This window comes from Lupinus angustifolius, chromosome LG16, assembly GCF_001865875.1.
Source record: "Lupinus angustifolius cultivar Tanjil chromosome LG16, LupAngTanjil_v1.0, whole genome shotgun sequence".
Lineage (NCBI taxonomy): Eukaryota > Viridiplantae > Streptophyta > Magnoliopsida > Fabales > Fabaceae > Lupinus > Lupinus angustifolius.
The window spans coordinates 17,583,830-17,610,655 of record NC_032024.1 but is presented as its reverse complement, the minus strand read 5'-3'; the positions used below and the strand labels follow the sequence as shown (position 1 = coordinate 17,610,655).

Sequence of the window (26,826 nt, the reverse complement as noted above, 5' to 3'; positions counted from 1 at the left end):
ATAATGAAGTGCACTTTATTCATCATATAATCAAAATATGCATACTAACTTTTATAGTAAGTCAACAAATTAACAAAACATATTTTCCAATAATTGCCTACTACTTATAGTAAGTTTGTATTTCTACTCTACTTTTATACTTCAACACTTGAATACTTGAATTATCTATTTCAACATCCTCCCTTAAGTCAAGTGTTTAAGGGATTCAATTCCAATCTTCCTCCTAAGCCTTTGAAATCTTTCAGTTCTCAATGGCTTTGTAAACGGAGCTGCTAGCTGAACTTCAGTGCTACAGTGCATCAATTCTAACTTTCCTTTGTTCACCAATCTCCTTAGGTAGTGAAATCTCATCTCTATGTGTTTGCTTCTTTCATGACTTATTGGGTTCTTTGCTAAGTTGATAGCTGGATCGTTATCTATCTTCAATTGCAATGGAGTACTCACCTCAATTTGCATTTCTTTCAACAAATTTTCAAGCCAAATTCCTTGGCAGGCTGCATAGCAGCCTACTATGTACTCAGATTCACAGCTGGATAAGGCAATGACATCTTGCTTTTTTGAATACCAGGACACAGGAGCATTATTGAGCAATAATATGTATCCTGAAGTGCTTTTCCTTTCAATCAAGTCTCCACCATAATCTGAATTTGAGAAGCCACTTAATTTCAGTTTTGAACTCTGCTCATCATATGGAAATAGAATGCCATAGTTTGTTGTGCCTTGTATGTACCTCAATATTCTTTTGGTTGCCAACATGTGAGACATCTTTGGTTTGCACATGAATATGCTAAAAGTCCAACACTATAAGACAGATCTGGCCTACTATTGCATATAAATCTTAGAGATCTCATCATCTGTTTGAAGAGAGTTTCATCCATTGTTTCCCCTTGTTCATCTGCTATGAGTTTCAGATTTGTTCCCATTGAGTTGTTCACTGAGTTGCAGGAATCCATGTGAAACCTTTGAAATAATTCCCTTGCATATTTTTTCTGGTGCATTAATATCCCTGCTGCAATGTAGGTGAACTCTATGCCTAGGAAGTAGCTTAGTTTTTCTTGATCAGACATTTCAAATTCAACTTCCATCATTCTCTTGAATTCTTCAATTTTACTTACACTTAATCCAGTTATTAGTATATCATCAACATACAAGCATAAGAGTAACAATTATCCATCTTTGCTCTTCTTGGCATAGACACCATGCTCCATAATGCATTTTTTGAAGTAAAGCTTGAAAAGAAATGAACCAATTCTTCTATTCCAAGCCCTTGAGGCTTGCTTCAATCTATACAATGCTTTGTTTAGCTTGTATACACAGTGTTCCTTGTTCTTGACTATGAAACTAGGGGTTTTGTACATAAACATCTTATGTCAAGGGTCCATGGAGAAAGGTAGATTTTACATCAAGCTGTGAAAGTGACCAATTTCTTGCACAAGCTATGGCTATTACTAACCTTATAGTTTCAATCCTAGCAACATAAGCAAAGACTTCTATGTAGTCTAGGCATTGTCTTTGTAGAAATCATTTGGCAACCAATCTTGCCTTGTGTTTCAAGGCTGAGCCATCTGGATTTAGCTTGTGCTTAAAGATCCATTTTACTCCAATTTGATGCTTGTCTTTTGGAAGTTCAACCAGAGTCCATGTTCCATTCTTATCAATGGATTTAATCTCTTCATTCATTGCATCCTTCCAAACAGTTTGCTTTATAGCTTCAAGGTCATCAATTGGTGTTGCCTCAACCATTAATGCTAAGTGAATTAGTTCCCCTACTGCATTGATCTGATTGTTTGAGTTGATCTCATAATCATTGAATCTAATAGGCATAGATCTTAGTCTTTGGGATCTTTGTGTTGAAGTACTTATGCTTGAGATTATTTCATCTTCTCCACTGCTTCTTTCAGTTGATATTTCCTCTTTTGGTTCATTACTCATCCCTTCATCATACATAAGTTCAATGGTTAATTTTTTTAAGACTGGTTTGCTTTAGTTTCCAGTTCCACTTCTCATATTCTAGTATCATCACATCTCTACTAATTGTCACATTTTCTTTGATTGGATCATATTGTCTGTATGCTCCGGTAGGGTGGTAACCTAAAAACACTATTGGTTCACTTTTATCTTGAAGTTTGGTTCTCTTTTGATCAGGCACATGTCTAAATGCAAGTGATCCAAATATCTTGAGGTGACTGATCATTGGCTTCTTCCCTGACCAGACTTCAAGAGGCACATTTCCTTCAAGTTTCTTTGATGGACACCTGTTTAAGATATAGACAGAAGTAGACATAGCTTCTGCCCATAACTTTTGAGGTAATCCATTCTCCTTCATTAACTTCTAGCCATGTCCATGATTGTTATGTTTCTCCTTTAAGAAAGTCCATTATGCTGTGGAGTGTAGGGTGATGTTGTCTCATGCTTGATCCCATTCTTTCTGTAGTAGGATTCAAACTCATTTCTTGTGTACTTCCCTCCTCCATCTGTTATGAGGATCTTTAAGTGCTTATGACTTTCTTTTTCTGCCACTACTTTGAAAGCTAGAAAGGATTCAAACACATCACTTTTGGCTTTAATTACATCCAGCCAAACCATCCTACTGAATTCATCTACAAATATTATGAAATATTTGTTTCCACCCAAAGAAAGTGTCTCAAATGGCCCACGTACATCAGAGTGTACCACCTTTAGTACTGATTTGGCCCTCAAGTTTGCTTTTGTTTTGAATGAGTTTCTAGTTTTCTTACCAATCAAACATAACTCACATACTTTCTCTGGTACAATTATGATTGGGATTATTGTGACCATGTGCTTTGATCCTAGCTGATGCAAGCTTTTGAAATTTACATGCGCAAACCTTGAGTGCCATAGCCAACAATTATCACTAGTTTCAATGGTGCTCAAGCATTATATCTCAGCTGCCTTTATGTTCACTTGAAAGGTTCTATTTCTTGTTTTCTTGCTTCTAATGATTAGCTTATCATTGGAGTCGAATAAATCAAGCTGACCATCTTTCATTAGCACCTTGAACCTCTTTTCTACCAACTGACCTATGCTGAGCAGGTTACATTTCATGTCAGGCACATATAGTACATTAGAGATAATGACATTAGCTCCATTTTGTCTCACAATGACTACATTGCATATTCCTTCTAGTGCCAAGGAATTGTTATCAGCAAACTTCACCCTGCTTCTTTTTGATAGATCAAGGTCAATCAATTACTCCTTGTGCATAGTCATGTGGTTTGAGCATCCTGAATCTAGATACTAAGATTCAGCTGATGTGTTTTCTGTTGATGTTGTTACCATCAGGTTTAGAGGTTCTTAGTCAGATTCCTCTTGTGTTGTGTGAGCTTCTTCATAAGTTCTTGCTTTTCTTGTCTTACCACTAAGACATTCATATGAGTAATGTCCTACTTTGTGGCAATTAAACCATTCTACTCTACTTTTTTCTATTCTCTTATGATTCTGATTAGTCCTTGATTTTCTTCTTCCATCAGAGGACTCAACCCACTCAGTGAAAGGCTTGGTTCTATCAAGGTCCATCCGCCATATTTTGTTGTGCCCTTGCTTTCCCTTCCACCTCTTGTCTTTCTTTCTTTCTTCTTCTCTGTAGTGAGTTGGTTTGAGTGCATGTTCTGATCTTTTGGTTGGACATCTATCCAATATCCTCATCTCATGAGCTTCTAATGAGCTTTGAAGCTCTTCTATCTTCATCAATGTAATGTCTTTGGATTCCTCTATTGCCACAACAATAAAGTCAAATTTTTGGGGCAGGGACCTTATGATTTTTTCAATGATCATGAGGTCTATTATAGATTCTCCATAACCTTTCATCTGATTGGTTATGGTTAGAATCTTGGTGAAATATTCACCAATCTTATCACCTTTTTCCATATACAACAGCTCATATTGCTTCCTAAGAGTCTGAAGCTTTACCTTCTTGATTTTGTCTCCATATGCATGGCTTCTGATTATAATGTCCCAGGCTTCTTTTTTGCAGCGCTTGCATTTTGGATTTTTTCAAAGTGAACATCATCTACACATTGGTGTATTAGGAATAGAGCCTTGTTGTCTTTCTTTTTTGCCTCTTTATGTGTTGTTCTTTGCATTTCTGTTGCCTCTGGATGTAGAGGGAAGAATCCATCTTCTATCACTTCACTTACTTCTTGAAAGTTGAATAACACTCTCATTTAAGTTCTTCACCGATCCCAATTTCTTTCTATGAGGACAGGGAGACCCATAGCTGGTAGATTGCTTCCATTTTCCACCATTGCTTACTTCTGCAACGATTTCAACAATTATTGGCACTTCTTGAACACTCCTTCCACGCTGCTAGCTATTTCAATGCCTTCTAAGAGCACCCAATCTACACGCAATGAATTTCTAGTTTTTTTTCTTACTCACGACAAAAATATTTTTGTCCAGAATGTGAACTAGCTCTTGATACCAATTTTATTAGAACTTTAGAAAGAATAAAGGAGAGATATTGAAAGTGGAGAATTGAGAGAAGAGATTGTTAAGAAGTGATAATGAAGTGCACTTTATTCATCATATAATCAAAGTATGTATACTAACTTTTATAGTAAGCCTACAAACTAACAAAACAGATTTTTTAATAACTTCCTGCTACTTATAATAAGTTTGTATTTCTACATTACTTTTATACTTCAACACTTGAATTATCTATTTCAACAAAATCCATCCTAAAAAATATAAATATTCTCAATATGGTCTCCAAAGAAATGTTACTAAAAAGTTTTTGAAATTTTAAATATGTTTTTACATTGGTGATTGCAGAAATTCATTTGTCGACACTTCAAATCTTTTAATTTATTTTAGGGGCTCATTTGAAGGTAACACTTTTATTTGAAAGAACAAATTGGCGTCACTTGTACATTTTCAACACAATTTCTACGTTTTACTAATATTAATATATATGTGAATTTCCATGTAAAGTTGACATGGAAATTGAAAGTTTATTACCTTTGATTCAGGTTAAAAGATCATTACATCATGTAGCTGAAAATTGCAAACTTTACTAGAAAATTCTTGCATTGATGGATGCCAAATTCCCCATATGCATTGTCTTGATGTTATAATTTTTAGTTGTCTTTTGATTTTTGTACAAGTTTTTTGAAAATGTGTATATAAATAAAAGAAGAAAATAGCTGAAAAATAAAAATATTTTATTTGTTATAATGGAGGTTCTTAGATTTTAATGATTCGCATAACAATCTACTATACGATTACTCTTTTATTTAATGATTCACATAACATAAGTGAAATTATACATAATATTTTTTACACATATGTACAAATCATTCATAACTTATATACTCATATTTTCCTTTTCTATTTACAACATTTTTTAGTAATGGGTTAATTAGCTAGTATGAGTGTAAAAGTTGGTTTAATTTTTGGTACATTTTAGTGATCGAACTTAACAAAAAATATATGGTTTGGTTCCGTTTAGTTAACCGCAAATTTAACTCTAGGAACCAAACCAAATCGAACCACTCTTAAGTGATTCAGTTCGGTTCAACAGTTTTTCCTATTATTTTTTATAAAAAATCTTGCATCAATTGAAAGTTTAAAATGTATTGCAAGATGTATTGTTTGTCCATAAAAGGAAAAACACTACTATTATTATATAAAATTATGAATCATATATAGATGAGTAAAAAATTGAAACTCATAATTATATCTAGATAACATATATAACAATTATCGAGGTAGTTTCCTACCATCATGTACACTAATTAAGTTAGAATATGTTTTTTTTTCTGAACTTGCTATTTTTGCATGTACTTGATTACTTGAGTGGGAGAAAATAATATTCATTTGATAAAATATTAAATTGTTGATCTGTCACCATACCATTTGAGTATTAAATGTGTGTTATTTAATTCCCTAATTTTTCATTGGAAAAAGGGATTAAAAAATTATATTTTCCATTTTGTGCTAACCTTTTTCATATCTTTGCCTACTCTGGAAAGTGAAATTCAAAGATTTGAGTTCAGTGGATTACATGATGGAAAATGATCCTAGATTCCACTTATAGTGTAACACAATATAGCTGAGTAACCTGCTATGGTCACATGTGAACCACCATAACACAATTAGGTAAAACTTTAAATTAAGCCTAAACATCAATTTTAGAAATATAAGTACTTTAAAGCATTAATGATTATGGATCATGAAGTCACAAATTCAAATCTTAAAAACAACCTATTCCTTTGAGGAAGTAAGACAATGTATATCCTCCTCCTACTATGTTAAGTGGAAGTCACACGTACTAAGTCATTTTTTAAGTAATTTGTCTTTATTGCTACGGGTGGGTGACAAACACATTTTGCCTGTAAGTCCACATTCTTATTTTATGGTACTAAGTAATCAATTTTTATATATCTCATTTTGGAGAATTCAAATGTTTTTTTGGTATTGTGTGTACTTTATATTATATTTTTTGTCTTTATTATAATATTCAACTTACAACTAATGTGTTTGAGGTGTTTAACCAAAATTATATGTTTTTTTGTAGAAATTAAAAAATAATAAAAAACAAAACAAGAAAATATAAATTACACTATGGTGATAGGAACACTATGTTTTAGTTTTATATATAGTATAGATGTGTATTTTCGTTGGAATATCAATCAATGTCTTAAGGATATTGTTTAATAAATAAAAAATTAAATTTTGTATGGTAAAATGAGGATTTCATATTTCAAGATATTGTGGACTCAATTTTTCAATACTAATTTTCTTCTATAATCATCCTTAAACAATATATTTAGTACATTTGTTAACATAATCATATATCTTTTAATATAAGACCCCTTTAGGAAATGGTAGCACCTCCAATTGGCAAGTGGCACCCCATAGTGCCTATTTTACTCCAAAAAGTTCATATGTGACTTAATATATTATGTGCCAATAACACGAGTCAACAAAGTAAGTGATCACGCCTTAAGAATTTAATTATATTATGAACCAAAAGTTATACCAACCGTCCCTTAAAGGCTAAAATAGTATAATACATATTAGATTTTTGAATTGTAGTATCCATGTTGATGTTAGAGAATCTTCGAGGAAAACAAAATAAGTTTTATGGACATAAAAAAACTGTATATTAATAGAGTGGTCCATGTTTTTTTAATATGTATGCAAAGAAAATAAAAGATGCAAAGCAAATCGAAGGCAAAAGCATGTTTGCTCAATGTTAAAAAGGAGATTATAGATGGAGAGAGAAAAAATAACATAAATCTTAAAAATGTTGATATAATTTTTATACAAAAATATTTGAAGTAGTTAAGTCAAACTTGAAGATATATATTAATTTTCCTAAGTAATGTTCACTAGAAACTCTTAAACCACCATAAGTTAGGTGCAATGGAAAAGACTTTCTCTAACAGAGAATCAAGGTTCAAAGTTTAAATCAGAAAGAATAAAAAGATGTAATTTTTCTATACAACATTTCTTTTCCCCCTCATATTTAAAGGCTAAATTTTGAAAACAAATGTGATTTTTTAAAAAGCTTTATAATTTCTACACAACAATTATTTTTTCTTTCTATTATTTGCAATTTATTCATAAATGAGAAACATTAAATATGTGAACTTTGAATTTCGAAGATGACTTTTGATGTATAGTATATTTAAAAAAAATCAAGAAAAATAATTCATGTTATTGATATGTATAATTTGATTAAAAATGGAGACAAGAGAGTAACACTTAGCAAGTTGACAAGTGTTGACATGGGGTTTTGTTTCCAAATCATTGATCAAGAATGTGATGGTGGGACCAATAAAAAAATTATGCAACAATAATTACATAGTCAAATTAAACTATTGCATGCATTTCCACATTTCTTTCTCTTAACAATCAAATTATTGTGCCACAATGACACAAGATTCTATTCTATACAGCTTCCTTAGAAAATGCTTTTATACAAGCAATAGTTATATTAAAATTTTAGAGTTGCATAAATTTGCACAATTGAAATAAAGTTACCTGTAAGTTGTTAAATGGCATGATATAATAGGATTTCATTCTATCAAATTTAAATAATAATTGTCATAATGCTTCACATACTATCATTGATAATAGTGTGCTAAGGGAAGATAAAGTTATGCCTAGCCACACTACTCAAATGGCCAAGACCAATGTTGATATGCACAATGCCAAGCATGGTGTGCCCAGACCTAGAATAAGGTCAAATACTGATGCGACAAGCCTTGTTGCTAATGCGCCAAGCATTGTTGTTGATGTGCCAAAGATTGTCCATGACCTGATGCGCTAAGTCTAGTTGCTAATGCGCCAAGAGTTGTTCCTGATGTGCCAACATCTGACCGAGACACACATGCTGATGCGCCAAAGTCAAGTCAGGCTTCACCCATAACCAGGCCAACTTATTGCTTGACTGTGACTGTGGCAGGTTGTGCCAAACCTTTTGGCCTAATGAATCAGTATAAGAATATTTTGACCAAGACACATGAGTCAGTGGTCATTAGGCGAGTGATCCTCGGTCAGAATCAAGTCCACCTCGATAGCAGTTCCAGTCTGGTGCAGCCCAGAGTTACTTGCGATACAAGCAAGTGGTATATTTTTAATTCCATATGATATGTAGCACGTGTTTATTGTGATCTATTGTTTGTTTTATAAGTTGTTACTCTTTCTAACTACCTTTTATGTCTTATAAATAAAGGGCTTTGATTTGTAATTAATTCAATTGATTCATTAATAAAATTCAAATGCACTATTTATTGAATTTTCTTCTTCTTTACTTTCTTTCTTGATTTCTTTTCTGATCTTTCTCTTCATCTCTTCACAAAGTGAAGAAGCTACAACCTATTGTGAGCCTTTTTGTTACATTCCTTGTTCATAAGTTGTCATTACATGTGATACAAGCATATGATTAGTAAAAAAGTACCTATTAAAGATTTCAATAACCTAATATTTTTAGATCAATGACAATCTTGTGGTAGAGAGTGACCAATGATATTATCTGAAATGAAAGAAAAAAGATCTATTTTTTCAAATTATGTCTCAGTCAATGATAATGAATAAACAACAACAATAATAATAAATGTTTAAATTTTTTAATTGACATGACATGTTTTCATTAACGTATGACATTATATAAGACATGATCTAAGACAACACATATCTATTCCCCTTCTAAAGGTCGTTGGAGAATTCGAAAATAATGTGTTAGTTATGCATTGTAATGACTTACATTCTCACACGTGTCTAATGTTCCCTCCGATGCTGTGCATCTAATGTTCCCTCCGATGCTGTGCACTTATGCTATAATGCACTTATGCTATAATATACTATAAATAGGCTACATTTGGTTCAATCCATACTTCATATTCAAGTGATAAATCTTACTCCACCCTTCAAATAAACATGGTAACCCTTCTACTCTTTCTTATATCTTTTCTTGGTTCATTCATCAATATATCTGCCCTTAACACTTGTCCTAATTGTGGTAACTCAACTGTTCCATACCCACTCAGCACTAATCAAAACTGTGGAGATTCTAGGTACCAAATTTACTGCAACAATGATACCTTAGAGTTCTTATCAGCTACAGGAACTTACTATAAGATCCTTAGTATTGACCCAAATGCAAACAAGCTTATTATTAACCCATCCCTTATAATTAAGGACACATGCTATTCTTCTGACCTACAAGAGGGTGGTTTATTGCTTCAAGAAAACTCACTTTTTAATATATCTACACACAATACTGTGATGTTGTTTAATTGTTCAGATAGTATTCTTCTATCTCCTTTGAACTGTTCTTCAAACAGTATATGTAGACAATTTGAAGAGAAAGTGGAAGAGGGAAATGGGTGTATGAATACACTTTGTTGCCATTACTTGAAAGACTCAGCCATGAGTTCTCATAGAATCAGAATTAGGGTTGGTGGTTGCACTGCATATACATCTATAGTGGATTTCAAACCTGATGAATCTATTGATTCTTGGAATTATGGGATTGAGTTGCAATGGTTTCCTACTACTTGATTTTGATGAATGTTCATGGTGTCATGTTAGCAACAAGAATTATTCCATTGTGTGTGACATTTTATGTTGGTTTTGATGAAGAGAAACCTCTTGAGTTTGTTGATTTTGATGAGTGTTCATTTTCAATGTTTGTTTCTAGTTGTATTGTGTTTATTTATTTTGGTTTTGATTTCATATCAGAAACATGTTTGTTTGCTTTGTTTTGATTGATATCGGAATAAGAATACTCATGAAAGAGAACTTTTTTAATTTTAAATTTTTTATTTAAAAATAACTTAAAATTATGTCATTAAAGATTTATTTGTATTATATATCGTAATCTCAATTTAGTATTAGACTTTTTAATACTAAACCCTTTGGTATGGGAGAATATCCTAAATGAATTAGTTGATTATACTTTTAATTGTCTTCTCATTTTTGTGTGAAGATCCGTTTCTACACATACTTTATAATCATTAATCATACATCCATTGTTATTTTCAAACCACAAGTATTTTGATTAATAATTCTAAAAAAAATGTAAAAAAGTGTTGGACCAGACTGCGACATGGGAGTTCCAAAACCTTGAACCAAAACCTTAAGGCATTAGTTTCATGGGTCTTTCCTTCTTATAAACTCTTTCACTCCTTCTCGCATATCCAATGTGGAACTTCACACTTGAATAAACCCAACAATCTCCCCCTCAAGTGTGGATACCAAACACTTTCCGGTCCGCTCCCCCTTGAGTCCACCATGTCTCAGCCGAACCGTCGACTCTGATACCACTTGTTGGACTAGACTGCGACCGGGGAGTTCCATTTGTTACATGGGTATGGGAAGAGTGAAGAGTCACAAGTGAGACACCACTTCTTGAACCAAAAACTTTTAGGCATTAGTTCCATGGGCCTTTCCTTCTTATAAACTCTTTAATTCATTCCCGCATATTCAATGTGAGACTTCACATTTGAATAAACCTAACAAAAAGAAATATGGGGAAAATGAGGTGATAATATAGTAGTTGATTTCTAAGTATAACATAAAACCATTCTTTGTATCAATATTTTATAAACTTTTGAAAAATGTTTATGGGTTATAGAGTTTACTCTTGCCCAAAATGTTATAATGAGTTTTGTGATGGTGGTTGACACACTATATATATATATAGGGATGGTAAAAAAATCTGACCTGTTAGTACCTGTAGAAATATCTGTAACGTGTAGTAGGTACCCACAAAAATAACTTCTGTGTGAGAATGAGTTTTATGATATTTGCCCTGTGAGTACCCGCAAATTTATATATTTAGTTTTTAATTAAATTCTTATATATAATTATTATTATTTTAAGATTATATATTATATATCATATACTTTATTATTATATAAAATATATATTATATTATTCATATAATTTTTAAATATTGATTATTACAAAGTATATAAATATATAATTAAAATAAAAAATTCATTGGGTACCTGCAAATACCTGCTACCTGTATGGCTATCCGCAAATTAGGGGTGAGCATAGGCCGAGTTGGGACGGGTTAAGGTTTGTCCTTACCAGCGCTAGGTCATTTTTTGAACTTGGACCCGGCCCTAGACCCGATCCTAAATATCGACCGGATCAGTCTTTAAACCTGACCTGACTCTAGACCCGATTAAATATAAAGCGCACTCATTTTAAATAAAGACTTCTGAATATATAATTTGACAGATAAAATGATATATGTATATATATATTATTAATCAAATATATATTTAAAGATAGATAATCAATGATATTTTTGACCAAAACGTATTATTACTCTGTACACATTTGAGTAGAAACACATTCAAACATAGACCATGGGATGGGACAATCATGTTTGGTCCATATCCAACCCTAAATATTGATTGTGTCTATTTTTTGAACCCAACCATATATCCGATCATACCCGACCTTATTCAAGCCCAATCATAATCGGACCGTGTCAGGTGCGCGGGTAGGGTCGGGTCCTACTCACCCCTACCATAAATATTGCCAGTTTGGGGACGAGAAAATATCATTCGTGCTCACCCATGCCTGTTGTCATCCCTAACTACATAACCAAATGTTAGAGAAATTAACTTTTAATTTTTTTTTCCTTGTAGAAGTTAATATGTATCACCTTTCCACACACCAAGATACATTTTGACACAAACCCTTGAATATTTTGCGCATGCCAGTATATGCCTCTCATGCCAAGTTAATATTTGTAAAAGCACACGAAGTCAAAAGTAACTTAATTAGTACATCAATTTTCTCTTCTCCTCCCTCTTTCTATTGAAGGTGACTTAGTTCATCAGCCAATTTCTCATCATTTCTTTTCTTATAGTGTTTAGGATTTTCTAGTGTGAGTAACCATATTGTTCATGATAATTGTCATAGTTATGGATGTAATTTTAAAACAATTTTACAATGCGGTGATTATCCGATATAATGATTTGAGTTGTTTTATCTTAGAGACATAGGTTGGTAGTGTTTACACAATTTTAACAATATTATAAAATGTCTTCAAAAGAATGATTTAATATCTGACTCAACCATTAACATTTTTAGTGATATAGTTAATATTTTTAATCTAATAACAACAATTTCAAATATTTTTAAAAACAATACACATAAATAATATCATAATTATGTAAAAAATAATATACTGATAATTTATAAATATTAAACTTTTTTTCCTTAAAATTTTCATGTAACCAAGTATCAGATAAACCTACATTAAAATCCATATGTTGTTTTAAATTCATTTCTCCCTTCCACACTATTTTTATAATATATTTCCATGTACAAGCTTACATAATGTAATACTGCAAAGAACAGCAAATTAAATAGATAAAATCCCCTTCAAAATAAAGAATAAAGAATTTTTTTATCTCTCCCACCCCCACAAAATTTTGAGGAAAAAATATATGGAATAACAATGTATGAGTTTTATACATTGTCAGTACATTATCTACCATTCGTGTTTAATATTCTTCAAAAAAGTAATACAAATGAATGGTAAATAATATATTAACTGTATAAATCTTTGCACTGATAATGCATAGATATCACATTCCAAAATTATTGATACTAAAATATTTAGGGGCTATGTAGCAAGAAACATGAAGCTTTAACACTTGGAAATTGGAACATCTTTCTCATTTGGTGGTTCTTCTCTTTACATCAACATACCCAAGTTGCTTTTTGGGTTGACTAACTAGGGTAGGATTTTTCCTTGATGGAGTAGGAATTGATGATGGTATCATACTCCTATATTAGCAAAATAGAAAAAGAAAAAAAATGTTAATATATTTGAGAAGAGCACAAACAACATTGGTTTTTTTGTAAGACAAGGTAATAAAGGAGAATGAAAGATAAACATAAATGTTATCAATAAAATTTTATGATTTTTTTGATCTACTAATAAAATTCATTTGTGTTTGTATTTATATCTAGTCCATATGATCATAGGAACAAATATCATATAAGTATCTTAATTCAGTAGTAATAGAGTTTAATATGTATATATGGTGCAAAATATTCTACACACCCTATATATCATCTTTAACACATTAATCCTTATATGTGATCCTCCGAGCTCATAAATTTGTTGAGTGTGTCACCCACAAGCTTAAATACCTCTCTAGTGTTTTATCCCCTAAAGGGAAGCCTCCCACAAATGGTAGCGACTCATTGGAACAATGATTATTTGTCCTTGAAGTCATGAGTTCGAGTTGTAGGAGGCTCACCTTTGAAGGAATAAATTACTGCAGGGATATTTAAGCTTATAGTAACACACTCAACATATTCATAGGCCGAGGGGGGTCACATGTCAAGGCTGATGATGTGTTATATCATCCCATATTTATATGCATTACATTCAGGTAAGAATTAATGATAATTCATATATCAACAATACATAATATATAATATATTGATAGTATAAAAACTGTTACACCGATATATTAAACTTTAAAAATGATTTCACATATGCCAAATTTTTAATTAATAAAGGAAGTATCTACAAAAATGAAGTAATAGGCCTTCTAACATATGAAAATTATTGAATAATGGTTTTTCAAAATGAGTTTATTTGAAAACATATGTGATATGTGCATGATTAATAACATATTTCTTATACACATCACAAACAATTTAACATTAAAGGAAACTTAATTTTCCTAGTGTAGCACACATATCATTATAGAATTAATATGATAACTAAGAGGATTAATTACCTGGGTTCTGGGATCTTTGATGATTTGGCTAGAGTTGATGATTTCTTTGGCATAGAAGCTAATTCATTTGAAATGCTGATTGGTTTAGGTATAGTTGATGATAACCAATTCATATCTGATTCTGAAGAATCACTAGTTGCAATCTCAAGCTCATCAAATTCATCATTGATATTCATATCATAACCAAGCAATGAAGGTTCAATGGACATTTTTGAAGTATCTGGAATAGATTTTGGACTTGATGTTTCCCATTGACCCATTAAGCTATCAATACTAGTTAAGCTATCATTCCTTTTGATCATAGTCTTATCAATCCAATCACTAGAAGTTGATGATGATTCCTTATCATCTTCCTTTGCATTTGTCATAGGTTTTCCAACATGTGGCCATTGAGGTGAATTCCTATACATTTCATGGATATCTAAGCTTCTTCTTTTCAGCTTTGATGCACCATTTTTCTGTCCCTACAAGTCATTGTTGAATTTAATGTTAACATACATGCATAGCAAGACCGACCTTACCCGCTCACCCGGCTTGTTCTGATCATGATCGAGTTCGAAGATGGTCGGATTTCATTGGGTTTAGGATCAGATTTGGTGGGTTCAAAAATTAGACTCAATCAATATTTAGGGTCGGATAGAGAACAAGCATGACTTGGCCTGACCCAACTCATTTAGTCACTCATCATATTTGTATGTATCACTATTCAATTATATACAAAGTAATATTATCTCTTTGATCGAAACTATCATTGATGCTCTTATTTTTTCCAGGATTTAATATGTATACACTGACTGTGTAAGTGTTTTTTACACTATCAGCAAATCATCAATCATTGATTTATTAACTACAATTGACTCTCAAATAAAAGTAATGCAAATCAACGGTGGATGATGTGCTAACAGTGTAAAAACTTTACAATGTCAATGCACATATTTTAAACTCTTTTTTCTATCGTATATACAAGATTAACAATATATACATATATATCATTTCAAATGTCAAATTACATATACATAATAATAAGAAATATTGAGAATATTTTAACCATGGGTATATATTATATTTAACTGAGTCTAGGATTAGATACAAGATATTGACCCAATTGACATTTGGGGTTGGGTTAACTTTGGGTCTAAGGCCAGGTCCAAGTTCAAAAAAAATGGTCTGACCAATATTTAGGGTCGGGTAAATAACAAATCTTACCCGACCTAACTTGCCTAATGCTCACCCCTACATGCAAACATCATATTTGTAGAAAAAATAAGGCATTCATGGCTTTTAGATTTTCTATACTACATATAGTTAATCACCTTAGTTTTTTTTCATGGACTTAGCTGCTTTAAAGGGAAGAGTGCACTTTAGAGGATAAAGTCAGAAATTATCCAAAAATCAATGATGGAATTTAAGAACTCCATGATTTATCATTTATATGCATGTATCTTATCATAATATCAATTGCTAATATTCCAATTAATGGTTATTTTACTCACACACTTTAGAGGAGTAAAATCCTTTTTCACATATAATGCTTTTGAGATGTCAACTCTTGTTGAAGGTGAATTACACATTTTCCCTATAAGATTTAATCATTTTACACTTTTGATTAGCTTTATTTTGTTATACACAATTCATTAACTAAAAAGAGCTTCATGCTTTAGCGAGGGTAAATCCTTCTAAGATTTAAACTCACGACATTAGGAAGCAACAATCTTACTATTGTGTTGAGGTTCACCCTCTTACAAAATTCATTAATTAGGGCATCCTAATATACGAGACTCCCACTTAGTCAGGTCTAGAGTGGATAGACTGTTTCAGGATTTAAACTCATAACCTCATGATCAGTAAGCAACAACATTACCATTGCGCCAAACTTAATTCATTAACTACGGCTAAAAAGTGTAAATATCTAATCAATGTTAGCAACAAAACAAAAGTATGCAAATGTTTGAGTGGTTTGAATAGAGATCAAGTGCTTCAAATGACTAGATTAATTTCATTGTATTTAATAACATGTTACCTCTCGGGTACTAGAATCATCTCTTAGCTTTTTGGTTCCAAATCTCATAGGAGAAAATCCATAGGATTTAGACCTTGGTGATTCAATGCTACTACTATTGGCAGATTGTTGAAACCGTCCTGCTTCTCCATCCTTCTTAGCCAAGGCTGCCTTTAGACTAGCAATCTGGCAAAGAAGATAATACAAAAACTCGTCACTCGAAATATTAATTTACGACAATAACCAAGCCTTAATCTCACAAGATGAGGTCAATTACGTGGATCGAATGATACCATAATACTCTATCATAATTCATGTTCATTGACAAAGCATTTTTCTGTAGATCTTTCCGAATTGTTTTGCCTATGATTTTTCTTAGCCTCAGATTAACCTCCATTTTTCTATTGGCAAATGTTAATATTTATAGTAGCCGAGACCTTGAACCCTCAACCTCCTTATCACTTCATTCCTTGAACCCTCCACCATAATCATCTGACTCCTCGAATAACCTCTTATGTCTAAACTATCTAAGACGCAATGAAAGCACCAATTGGTAGAGTGCAAATAGCAATCTACCAAAAACACTATAAAAATTAATCTACTCCTAAGAAAAGGGATAAAACTAAAAGATAAAATTCATATTTTATTGATTGATTTCCATTATGGATGAACAAAGCACTATTTAAAGAAAATAGAGAAATCCTAAAATGATGATGATCATCTCGAACATACTAGAAATATTCATGTAATATCAATACTTAATTAAATTTGAATAACCAACTATAATATTCTATCTTATCCCTTTTTAATGAACCTCATAACAAACATCATAACATACATCGTATCAACGCAATTCTACCATCTTTTCTAAAATCGGTTAATCCAACTTTCTCTCTATTTTGTGAACAACAATTCTCCTAACAACTTTAGTTCTTATACTACTTATAAAATGTAAATTTGTGTGGATTTATTATTTGATCCCTTCCAAAGATAGAAAGAAAGTAAGAACCTGTTCTTTAAGCTCTCTGGCATCAGAACTATTATTAGATTTATTAACTCTAGCAACACCAAGTTCAACAGTTGAAACCCTTTCAGCAAACTTCAGTGTACTAAGTGTTTCTCCAAGAGCTTCAAGCTCAGGACTAATATGAACAAACATAAGTGTCTTAGCTTGTCCTCCTGATATAAAATAAATACACATAAATCACTTTCTTAGTACTTAAACAAAGGATATAATACCCTATTAATCAAAGGAATGTGAAAATGATACCTAGTGAATCCTGAAGAAGCTGAGTAAGTTTACTATTTCGGTATGGAACATGAGCATTCTTTGAGGCTAGTGAAGCAATGACATCTCCTAAGGCTGAAAGTGACTTGTTGATATGTTGAGCTTCCTTAAGTCTATCCCCTGTGGCCTCAGATTTATCAGCCCTCTCACTTCCTGCCAAGTCGACAAGATGCATACTGCCGCGAATCGTAGTTCCCGATGTCAGGTACTTTCCTTGAACATGAACTGTCAAGCAGCTGCAACCATCACAGGTTAGTAGCAAAAGATACATGATTACAAAAGAGCATTGTTAGTTGTACAATAAATCTAGACGACTTTGATTTTTATAGCGCGTACAAGTACTAGGTGCCCGAAAGTTATCTGTATTTGTTATTCGTAAAACATGTTCGATTGCTAAGGGCCAATGTAAGGCCAAGGAATGGTACTACTAGTTTCATGGAAAGTACTTAATGTTTTCAGTGATGTTAATTTATGTAAAACATAAAGAAATCTTCGAATTACCTGTGAGAACGACTACTACGATCGTTCATGGCAGTGGAACCAACAGCTCGATTCTTATGTCCGAAGTTCATCAAACTTATGACATCTGAAGTTGATGAAACAGGAACAAGGCTTGCATCTGGCACGTTAATGCCGTTTTGGGAACTGTTGCGGATTTCTAATGTATGCAGGTGTTAAGGATCACATAGAGGAACAAGAGAATCATTAATTGAAAATGGCATACACTAATTCAACACTATAGAAAATAACAAGTTAAATATAGAGAAGGATATCTTTTGTTAACACCATCTGTGGTTAGTAGGTCTCTGACTTGTTCATTGTAAATCTCAAGCATCTGAACACTGATATCATAGAAAATGGTCTCTTTCCGTTGTTCCGAGAGAAGGAAAAGATCTCTCAATGCACGGTAATTGACACCTATTGTTTCCTCATTAAGTTCGTCCGGTCCAGACTGCATCGACACAAAGATACATGAATCGAGTCATTATATTTCACACAAGTCATTGGCCGAAAACATGGTGGAGACAACAAGGTTGTCCAAATGTCCTACCATAGTGTGTGTTTTTCCTGATCCTGTCTGGCCGTAGGCAAATATACAAACATTGTACCCGTCTAAAACAGAACGAACCAGAGGCTGCATATCTGAGAAAACTTCCGCTGCAAGCAACCATAAAGAGCATAAGTAACGAAAACATAATGAGTGACAACAATTTTTATAAAAGGACAGCATGCTCCTAGAACACAATAAATAAGTACTCCAATAAGGATATTCACCATTGATTTTATGTTAGTGACTTAAAACTTATGTAACTTTGTTTAGAAACAATTGATAGATATTTCTTAGAGCATGCATTCACTCATTCATTATACTTCACCACCATATAATAGTTTCTCTTAAGACCAACCTTGGGTTGCAGAAGGACCAAATGCTCTATTGAAAGTAAATGTCTTCGTCCCTTCTTTGCTGTATTTGGAAGGTGTTACGACTGAGATACTTCCCTCCTCCACATTGCTGACAGAGCTATTATGGCTTGTTTGGCCGCCTAAGAACGGTCGAACTCGGCAGTACACACGAATATTTCCTATCAACGTGCAAAAAAATGTTGGCCATTCATTCTCACATAGAACATGCAAATCCGGAGATTAAAATTATAATAGACTTTTGATCACTTTAATTTACCTTTCAGGTCCTGTACTTGATTGTATAACTTGCGATTTTCTTCGATAACTTTATGATATCCTGATGCAGCAGAAGCTAGGCCATACAGTTGCTTACCTATAAAGGGTAACTATCTTGTAATTAGATATATAATTGATATTGCTGTATATTTTGATGGTTTTGTTTTTTGAGTCTACTTACTTAGATAGATGATCTCTTCCTGGTATCTCTTTTGCAGAAATTGCATTCCGGATTTTGTTTCATAGACTATAGTTTTCAATTCCTAAACGATGTCGATATTAAATTTGTTACTTTAGTTCAGCAATTTATGAACATTGCCAACATGAAATTCTGTATATATATATATTACCAACTTACCTGGATGCTTCTATTTTGTTGTTGAATTAATTCTTGCGCCTTCAAATTCCGGCTACTCGATTCTTCATGGCTATTGTCCTTATCATAAGATTCATCTTGTAGTTCCTCTCTACTCTGCAGGTCTTGTGCATCTTCCTTTTCTTCCATCTTAATATAATTTACAAACAGAGAAGTTAATCACAAGTGGTTGAGATCATAACAATCACCACTCTAAATCATATTCATTTTCACTTTCAAGACATGTTTATGTAGAATATGAGTTTTACCTCTTCATCAATAGAAGAAGCAGCTTTTGAATTTGAACATTCTACTTCCGAAGGTACCTTTTCTTCTTGAGTTGTTTTAAGCTGCCATGACGAAAATTTTGACAATAAACTCGGTAAGTTTCATTCATCATTATGAGGTTTGTGTCACCGGTATGAAATTGAACAAGACTTAAAAGTGAAAAAACACTTACGGTTTCATTTTGGATTTGCGTTCGACGTTCACACTCCTCCAAGACTTTGCTAAGCAGGGTTTCCACAACCTGTTATAGTAAAAGATGTTATATCTTAAGTAAGGAGGTATAAAACCAATGAAAACACATGAATGATTAATATATCTAACAGTTATGTTACTAGGTTCATAACAAATGTCACCTAGAAATATTTTCATGATGGTAAGTGATTATATCTTAGTGTAATGCTTCATAAAATATAAAGTTGTATTCTACATATAACTCGGCGAATCTATTAAAGAAGCAATGACCCTTACAATGGGAATTTCTTCAGGCCTCTTGTCACATAAATATTCGCGAACTAATGAATGTAATGAAGGAAGAGAATCCTGCAGATAGAAAATCAATAAGCTTATTAGACTGATTATCCTCACCATCTAGATAAAAAAAGTAAGAGATTATAGACGACAAAGCTCGCTAACCCCTTCATTTCCATCATGCCCGGAATCGCTATTTTGAGAGTAATCACTCATAACATCTCTATCACTCGATGGCGTAATCCTTAAAGACTTCATGAATGGTTCTGAGATCTTCTTCAAAACTGTTTTCGCGGATGTAGTTGGCTTTGGAGTCCCGATCCCCGCATATTTCCATGTTCCAATTTCCCCTCCTTGCTTCCATTCAGCATAGGACTTAAGTGCTAAAACACAATTCACTACCCTTGAAGATTTTCCACCCTGTAAATGCAGCATGTAAAAAAACAAGATTGTTGAAGCATAGCAGCAATTTCTTCATAGTAATCAAAATGCACTAAATAAGATGAGACCAACAACGGTAAAACGGTGAAAATATGCAAATTTAAGGTGGTGTGTGTAACTTTGTCTAAAAAAGGGTGGCCCAGTACATAAGGCAGACAGATGTAGGCAGTCTTACCCCGAAGCAGAGATGTTGTTTCCAGGATTTGAACTTGTAAGCAACAACCTTACCGTTACGCCGAAGTATTAAACATAAAGATTGCAAGTTTGGTTTATTAGTACCTGTTCCAAATCAGAAGCTTCAAAGGTCGGAATCCCCATTTCCTCCATAGCTACAAGAAAGTTCCTCACATTTTCAAAGTATTGATATATAGAGAGTGCTGCCCCATCAGGAATAAGAACAGAATCATTGGGGGCTTCAACTACCTAGCAATATAGGTTCAACAATTGACACATAAGAGTAATGCATAAGAAATCAATGAGAATGAAAGAGGAAATCATTGCATGCTTGCAAGAAAATCTTTTCAATTGATTGTTGTCACACAAATTTTTAGACACTAACTTAAAATCCAAGAAAGAGATTTTCCTCGAGTATGCATTATCGATCGAAGTTTTTCGAGAATGCTAGAATTTTTCCAGGAACTAGAATTTCTCAAGGAGAAACATACATAATGCTTAGAATCATAGCAGCAGGGCTAAGCTACATAAAAGGAACATACCTTAGGCACTGATCCAGGTTGAATTTTATTAAGAACATTGCAGAGTATAATCCCGCTACGCAATCCGAGCCGAAAATCTTCTTCAGAAGGCTCAGCTGGTAAGTCTTTCCCTCCAACAACTCCAACTGTCTTTCTAAGCCAACCAGCTGCTTCATACCTTCTCAAAGCTGCAATATGTGACATGTAAAATCATTCATAGTACAACATTCTATGATTCTTTAATGCAATATAAGTACATGATTATCACATTTTCAATCATTCTAGTTACAATTAAACTCTTACTTTTCATTTCATCAAATTTGACTATTGTATAAGTACATGATTGTCACATTTTTTTTACCATTTTATTACAAATTCTAATGAAAAATCCTGTATATTGTACACACTACTGTTACCAAGTGAGTTCATTAATTTGACAAAACATAAGAACACTTTTTATCTATGAAACAAATTTCAACAAATTGAGTATTATTTAATTGATTGAAAAACATAACAGAGTATTATTTAATTGATTGAAACTAGAAGCCAATAACAGAAAAGAAAAGAGCATTAGTAATGAATTTGAAACACAATTCTCTCATATTTTCGTGGAGAACCGTGAATTGGTTCTTGCGTACTAATTCGTAGTTCTTTTGCGAATTAGTTCTATATAATTAACGAACCAAATTTTCACCTATAGTTTAAGTTAAAGAAAGAACAAAGAAAACCGATATGCACTCACCTACCTGAGTGAGTTACAACAAACAACAAATAATTTTAAGCTAAGATATTTCTCGTAAGGTGAAGCCAAAAAGTTGATTCAAACTTAACACTGAAAATGGTTATGCAGAGAGTTATAGAAACCCTATTAAGTATAACCTAATGTACTGATATTTGACAGGGGTAGCATACCATATACCCATGTACTACGTACCCGTACTGAAGAGAACCGCGTATTAGGTGAATATGAATAAATCAAAGAATTCTTACAAAAACATGAATTGATTTCATGATGATATTTTGAGTGTAAAAATAAAAAACTAAATGATGGATAGAAAGCAACAATAATGAAAAATTAAGAAAACAATGGAGATGGATACATACAAGTTTCTTCAGCTTTCCTTGAAGCCAAGTTAACATCACTCAATCTATCACCATGATGTTCAGGAACATCATCAACCACAGACACAACAGAAAATGGTAAAAGTTGTTCTGTTCCCATAACCTCAAATACACACAAAAAAATCTAAAAAACTTAGAGACCCAGAATTTTATTCAAAACAAAACCACCTAAACCTCTTATAAAAAAGGCTTAAGTTTCATGGGTTAATAGAAAATAATTCATAACTAAGAAGAACTAAGGAAAAAATGAATTTTTATTCATATAGACACTGTGGTTTTGTGAAAAGCTTCTTGAAGATGAATCTATAGAATGACAGAGACAATAAAGAATGTTGTCTTATGTTGTTCTTTCTCTTTCTCACTTCTCAACTTTCATGTCTATACTTTTACGTAGAAAATATAACACCAACCCTCTCTTTGTGTTACATAATGGTTTGTTATTTAATTGATGAAAATAATAATACTTTTGATATTATAACACAAGTTAAGGAAGGTAAATCCAAACATACATGTATTCACTATATTTTAAAATAATTCTCTATTTAAATAATACAAATTTTATTTCAATAATAATTTCAAAAGAGTATAATATTTTTACTTTTAATAATATCTTTATAGATAGTATATGGTAACAGATGATAATGGAGAAAGAAGTGAGCTATATTTAGGGATGGCAATGGGCGCGGGCGGGGTGCTGGTAGGGCTATCTCGTTCCCAATCCCGCAAAATTTGCGGGTACTAATGCGGATATTTGCGGGTATCTAACGATTTTTTATTTTAATTATACATTTATATAATTTGTAATAATTAATATGTAAAAATAATTATTATATGAGTAATATGATATATATTTGATAAATTTGTGATCATAGTTAAATAGGTGTAATTTATTATGAAATAATAATAAAATATATGATATATAATCTTAAAATAATAATAAATATATATTAAAATTTAATTAAAAACTAAATATATAAATTCGCGGGTACCCACATCGGGTATCATAAATCTCGTTTCCACTCATAAGCTATTTTTGCGGGTACCCGTAGCGGGTATTTCCACGGATACTCACGGGTCAGGTTTTTTGCCATCCCTAGCTATATTCGTGAAATCGACAGGATTCAGACAAGATTTTGGATCTGGTCATCTTCTTTTTTAATTTTATAATTTAGTGTATTGATATAAATTATTGTATTTACTTAACTTCTAAAATGATTAATTATTAATCTCATCTTGTATTGGGCAGATACTCCTTCTACTCTATTTAATACAATTTTTTTTATCGAAAAAAAATATCATGATAAAGTTTAAAGGGTATAGCGGGAAACTCTGAATTTCAACGAAATTGATTGCATTCTTAATATATGCGAATATAGCATTAGTAGAATTCATTTAAATTTTTTTCAGGTAATTAATTAAGCACATTTCCTTCTAATTAATTATCCTAAGAATATTTTATTGACAAAATGTTAAAATCCATTAATGTAAAACTAGGAAAATACGAAAACTGAAATCCTGAAACATTCTTATATAAAAGACCCGGGAGTAGTAGTTTATAAACCTTATTACTCTTTCTCCTTTTTACAAACTTTTTTATCTCTCTTTGTGAAACTTTATGGAAAAATTTAATTATCCTAATTATTTTACTAAAAGTAATATATTATAGCAATGGTGGTATATAGCATCCAAATAATATACAATTGCTGCACATATAAATAAATCAATGAATTTTTTAAAGGTATAGCTTATATGTATATTTAACTTTAAAGGTATAGCTTATATGTATATTTAACTTTACTCATATATTTAAATAAATCAATGAATTATTTAGCCAAATGATTTTTTAAAGGTATAGCTTATATGTATATTTAACTTTACTCATATGTATTTAATCATTGCCTCAACCATGTATTATTATGTTGTTATACTAATAAATTTAAGATTTAATATGAATACATTTATATTATAAGTGTTTTTTATATCAGTAAATTATTTATCATTCATATGTTAATAAAAATAAACAAATCAATAGTAGATGATATACTGACAATATAAGAATTTTTATACAGATAATATATAAATTTTAAAATCGTATTAGTTCGGTATTAAGCATTGCTCTAGTTTTGAGTGGAGACAACAAAGCAAGACTTCTCCTATTATTGTTTTCTTCTTCTTTTAATTTATTTTAAAATAGAACCCAAAACTTTTTTTCTTTAAGAGATTCAAACTTTTTTCGAATGAGTCCACATATATTGGTTTTGATATATAATTAGTAAATTATGTAACATAAAGTGTAAATACTCAAATTTAAAATTCAACAACTACACTCAATTACCTTTCCTTAAAAAGAAAAAAATAAAATATTTACCTATATAGCTTATTAGATTATTACTCTTATTAAAATAATATTTAAAAAGTCTATAGTCCTTATTTGAATTACATTTATATTATATATTATTACATTAACTATAATTTTAATTTAGAAAATTAGATTGAGAATCCTTGAACTTTGAGTATAAAAATTTGTTTTGAATTTTTTAATGGTGGAAATTGGGATAATGCGAACCATTTATGTAATATTTTATTATTTATAATTATGAGATTATATTTTATTGTTATTTTTATCTATTATTTTATTACAAATTTTTTAATGGTGATAAACATAAGAAGATTTTAAGGAAAATTTGATAAATGAAAAAATTGTTAAAACTTTAAATGAGTTCTAAGTCAAACTCAAACCTTAAGTTTATAAGAAAATTCACGTGTAAATTTTAAACTTCACTTTTTAAATTAAAAAAAATTAGGGTTGAACTAACTCTTTTTTTCACAAAGTATGCTTAAACTTTAAATGTTTTTCATTCATTTACACCCATATTCTCAAGCATTGCTCACAAATAGAAAATTACATTAAAAACTCAGTTTTTTTTTAAATTCTTAATATAATTTTTAAGGGCAATGTTTAATATATTTATATTTCTATATTATATATAAAGCTAAAACATAATGTTATTATCATCATGATGTAATTTATATTTTCATATTTTGCTCTCATCATTTTTTAATTTCTACAAAAAATTATAACATAAGGTACATTTAATAGTAAAAACATATTTTAATTCTCCAAAATGATATATATAAAAATTGATTATTTAGTACCATAAAATAAGAACATGGGCCGATAGACAAAAAATATTTGTCATCCACTAGTATAGAATACAGTATATTATTATATGAGAAAATAAGTTATTTCATTCGACAATTAAAATTACGACATATATCATATTTTGTTTTAGAAGTATTTTGTAGAAAAATATTAGATAAGCCAAATGACATGATTTTATTAACGGAAGGAATAACTTATTTCCTCATATAAAAAATGTGAGAACAATAAATTTGAACATTATAATCATACATGGATGGTTTGAATTAAATTTAATTATTGGACATATGATTATGAGTGTTCAAATTTACATCGGTCCAACAATAAAATCGAAAATCGATCCAAAATAGACTGAAACCGCAAAAATCGAAGGCATTTGGATCGTGTTGGACTTGTTTTTTAAAGACTGATTGGTCCAGTCCAGATTTTGGTTTCACCTCTTGGATTCAGACCGATCCAGAACGGACCGAAATAGGATATAAAGTTTAAGTGTGTAATACTTTTAAGTGTTTTCCAAACTTAATCTTAAGTCTCAACTCCAAAATTGTACCTATATTTTATTTGTTATATTTTGTAACACACACTTATATATATGTTGTTATGTTTTAAATCATATTGATTATATTTTATACACTTTTTTAGAACTTAAACTAATCCCACAACCAAATGAAAATGATTCAAGTGTTATTCTGACTAGGTGTTTTATTATCAATTTTATTATTGCGAAAGTATTATTGTTATTAATCATCGGTAGAACATTGTAACTGTTAAAATTACGTTCTAGGTGCTCATATTATTGTTATTGATATCGTGTTGTTTTGTTGTCCTGTTATTATTGATATCTTGTTGTTGTTGTTACTATTTTTTACTTTTATTATTATTATTGTCTTACTGTTTATTACTATTTTATGATGTTTACTTATACTATTGTTGCACACATTTTAATGTTGTTGAACACTATTTTTATTGTTGTTTTATGCTTAATATTTAGTCATTTTTATGAGTTTTGAATATGAGTGCAATTTTAATATTTTATAAAAAACCGATCCAAACCAAACTGAAACTGCATATTATATTT

At 31.4% G+C, this 26,826-nt stretch overlaps 1 protein-coding gene across 1 annotated transcript; it reads right to left on the bottom strand.

Annotated features, from left to right (window-relative positions):
- On the bottom strand, positions 13,021–22,899 carry LOC109329120 (kinesin-like protein KIN-14I). Its single transcript, XM_019562789.1, has 19 exons — positions 22,571–22,899; positions 21,488–21,654; positions 21,051–21,194; positions 20,496–20,750; positions 20,331–20,402; positions 20,035–20,103; positions 19,844–19,924; positions 19,578–19,724; positions 19,401–19,482; positions 19,221–19,316; positions 18,946–19,122; positions 18,591–18,697; positions 18,313–18,491; positions 18,041–18,202; positions 17,522–17,775; positions 17,261–17,430; positions 16,273–16,437; positions 14,253–14,716; positions 13,021–13,284 (listed from the first exon to the last, which is right to left on the bottom strand). The coding sequence occupies exons 1-19, from the start codon at positions 22,686–22,688 to the stop codon at positions 13,173–13,175; spliced, it is 3,021 nt and encodes a 1,006-aa protein (XP_019418334.1). The 5' UTR covers positions 22,689–22,899; the 3' UTR covers positions 13,021–13,172.

Coding starts and splice junctions, on each gene's coding strand:
- LOC109329120 (XM_019562789.1), bottom strand. CDS start 22,688: ATGGGAACAGAACAACTTTTACCATTTTCTGTTGTGTCTGTGGTTGAT. Junction 19,317..19,400: donor GGAAGAGATCATCTATCTAA/GTAAGTAGACTC, acceptor TACCCTTTATAG/GTAAGCAACTGTATGGCCTA. Junction 14,717..16,272: donor ATGATTCTAGTACCCGAGAG/GTAACATGTTAT, acceptor AATGACTTGTAG/GGACAGAAAAATGGTGCATC.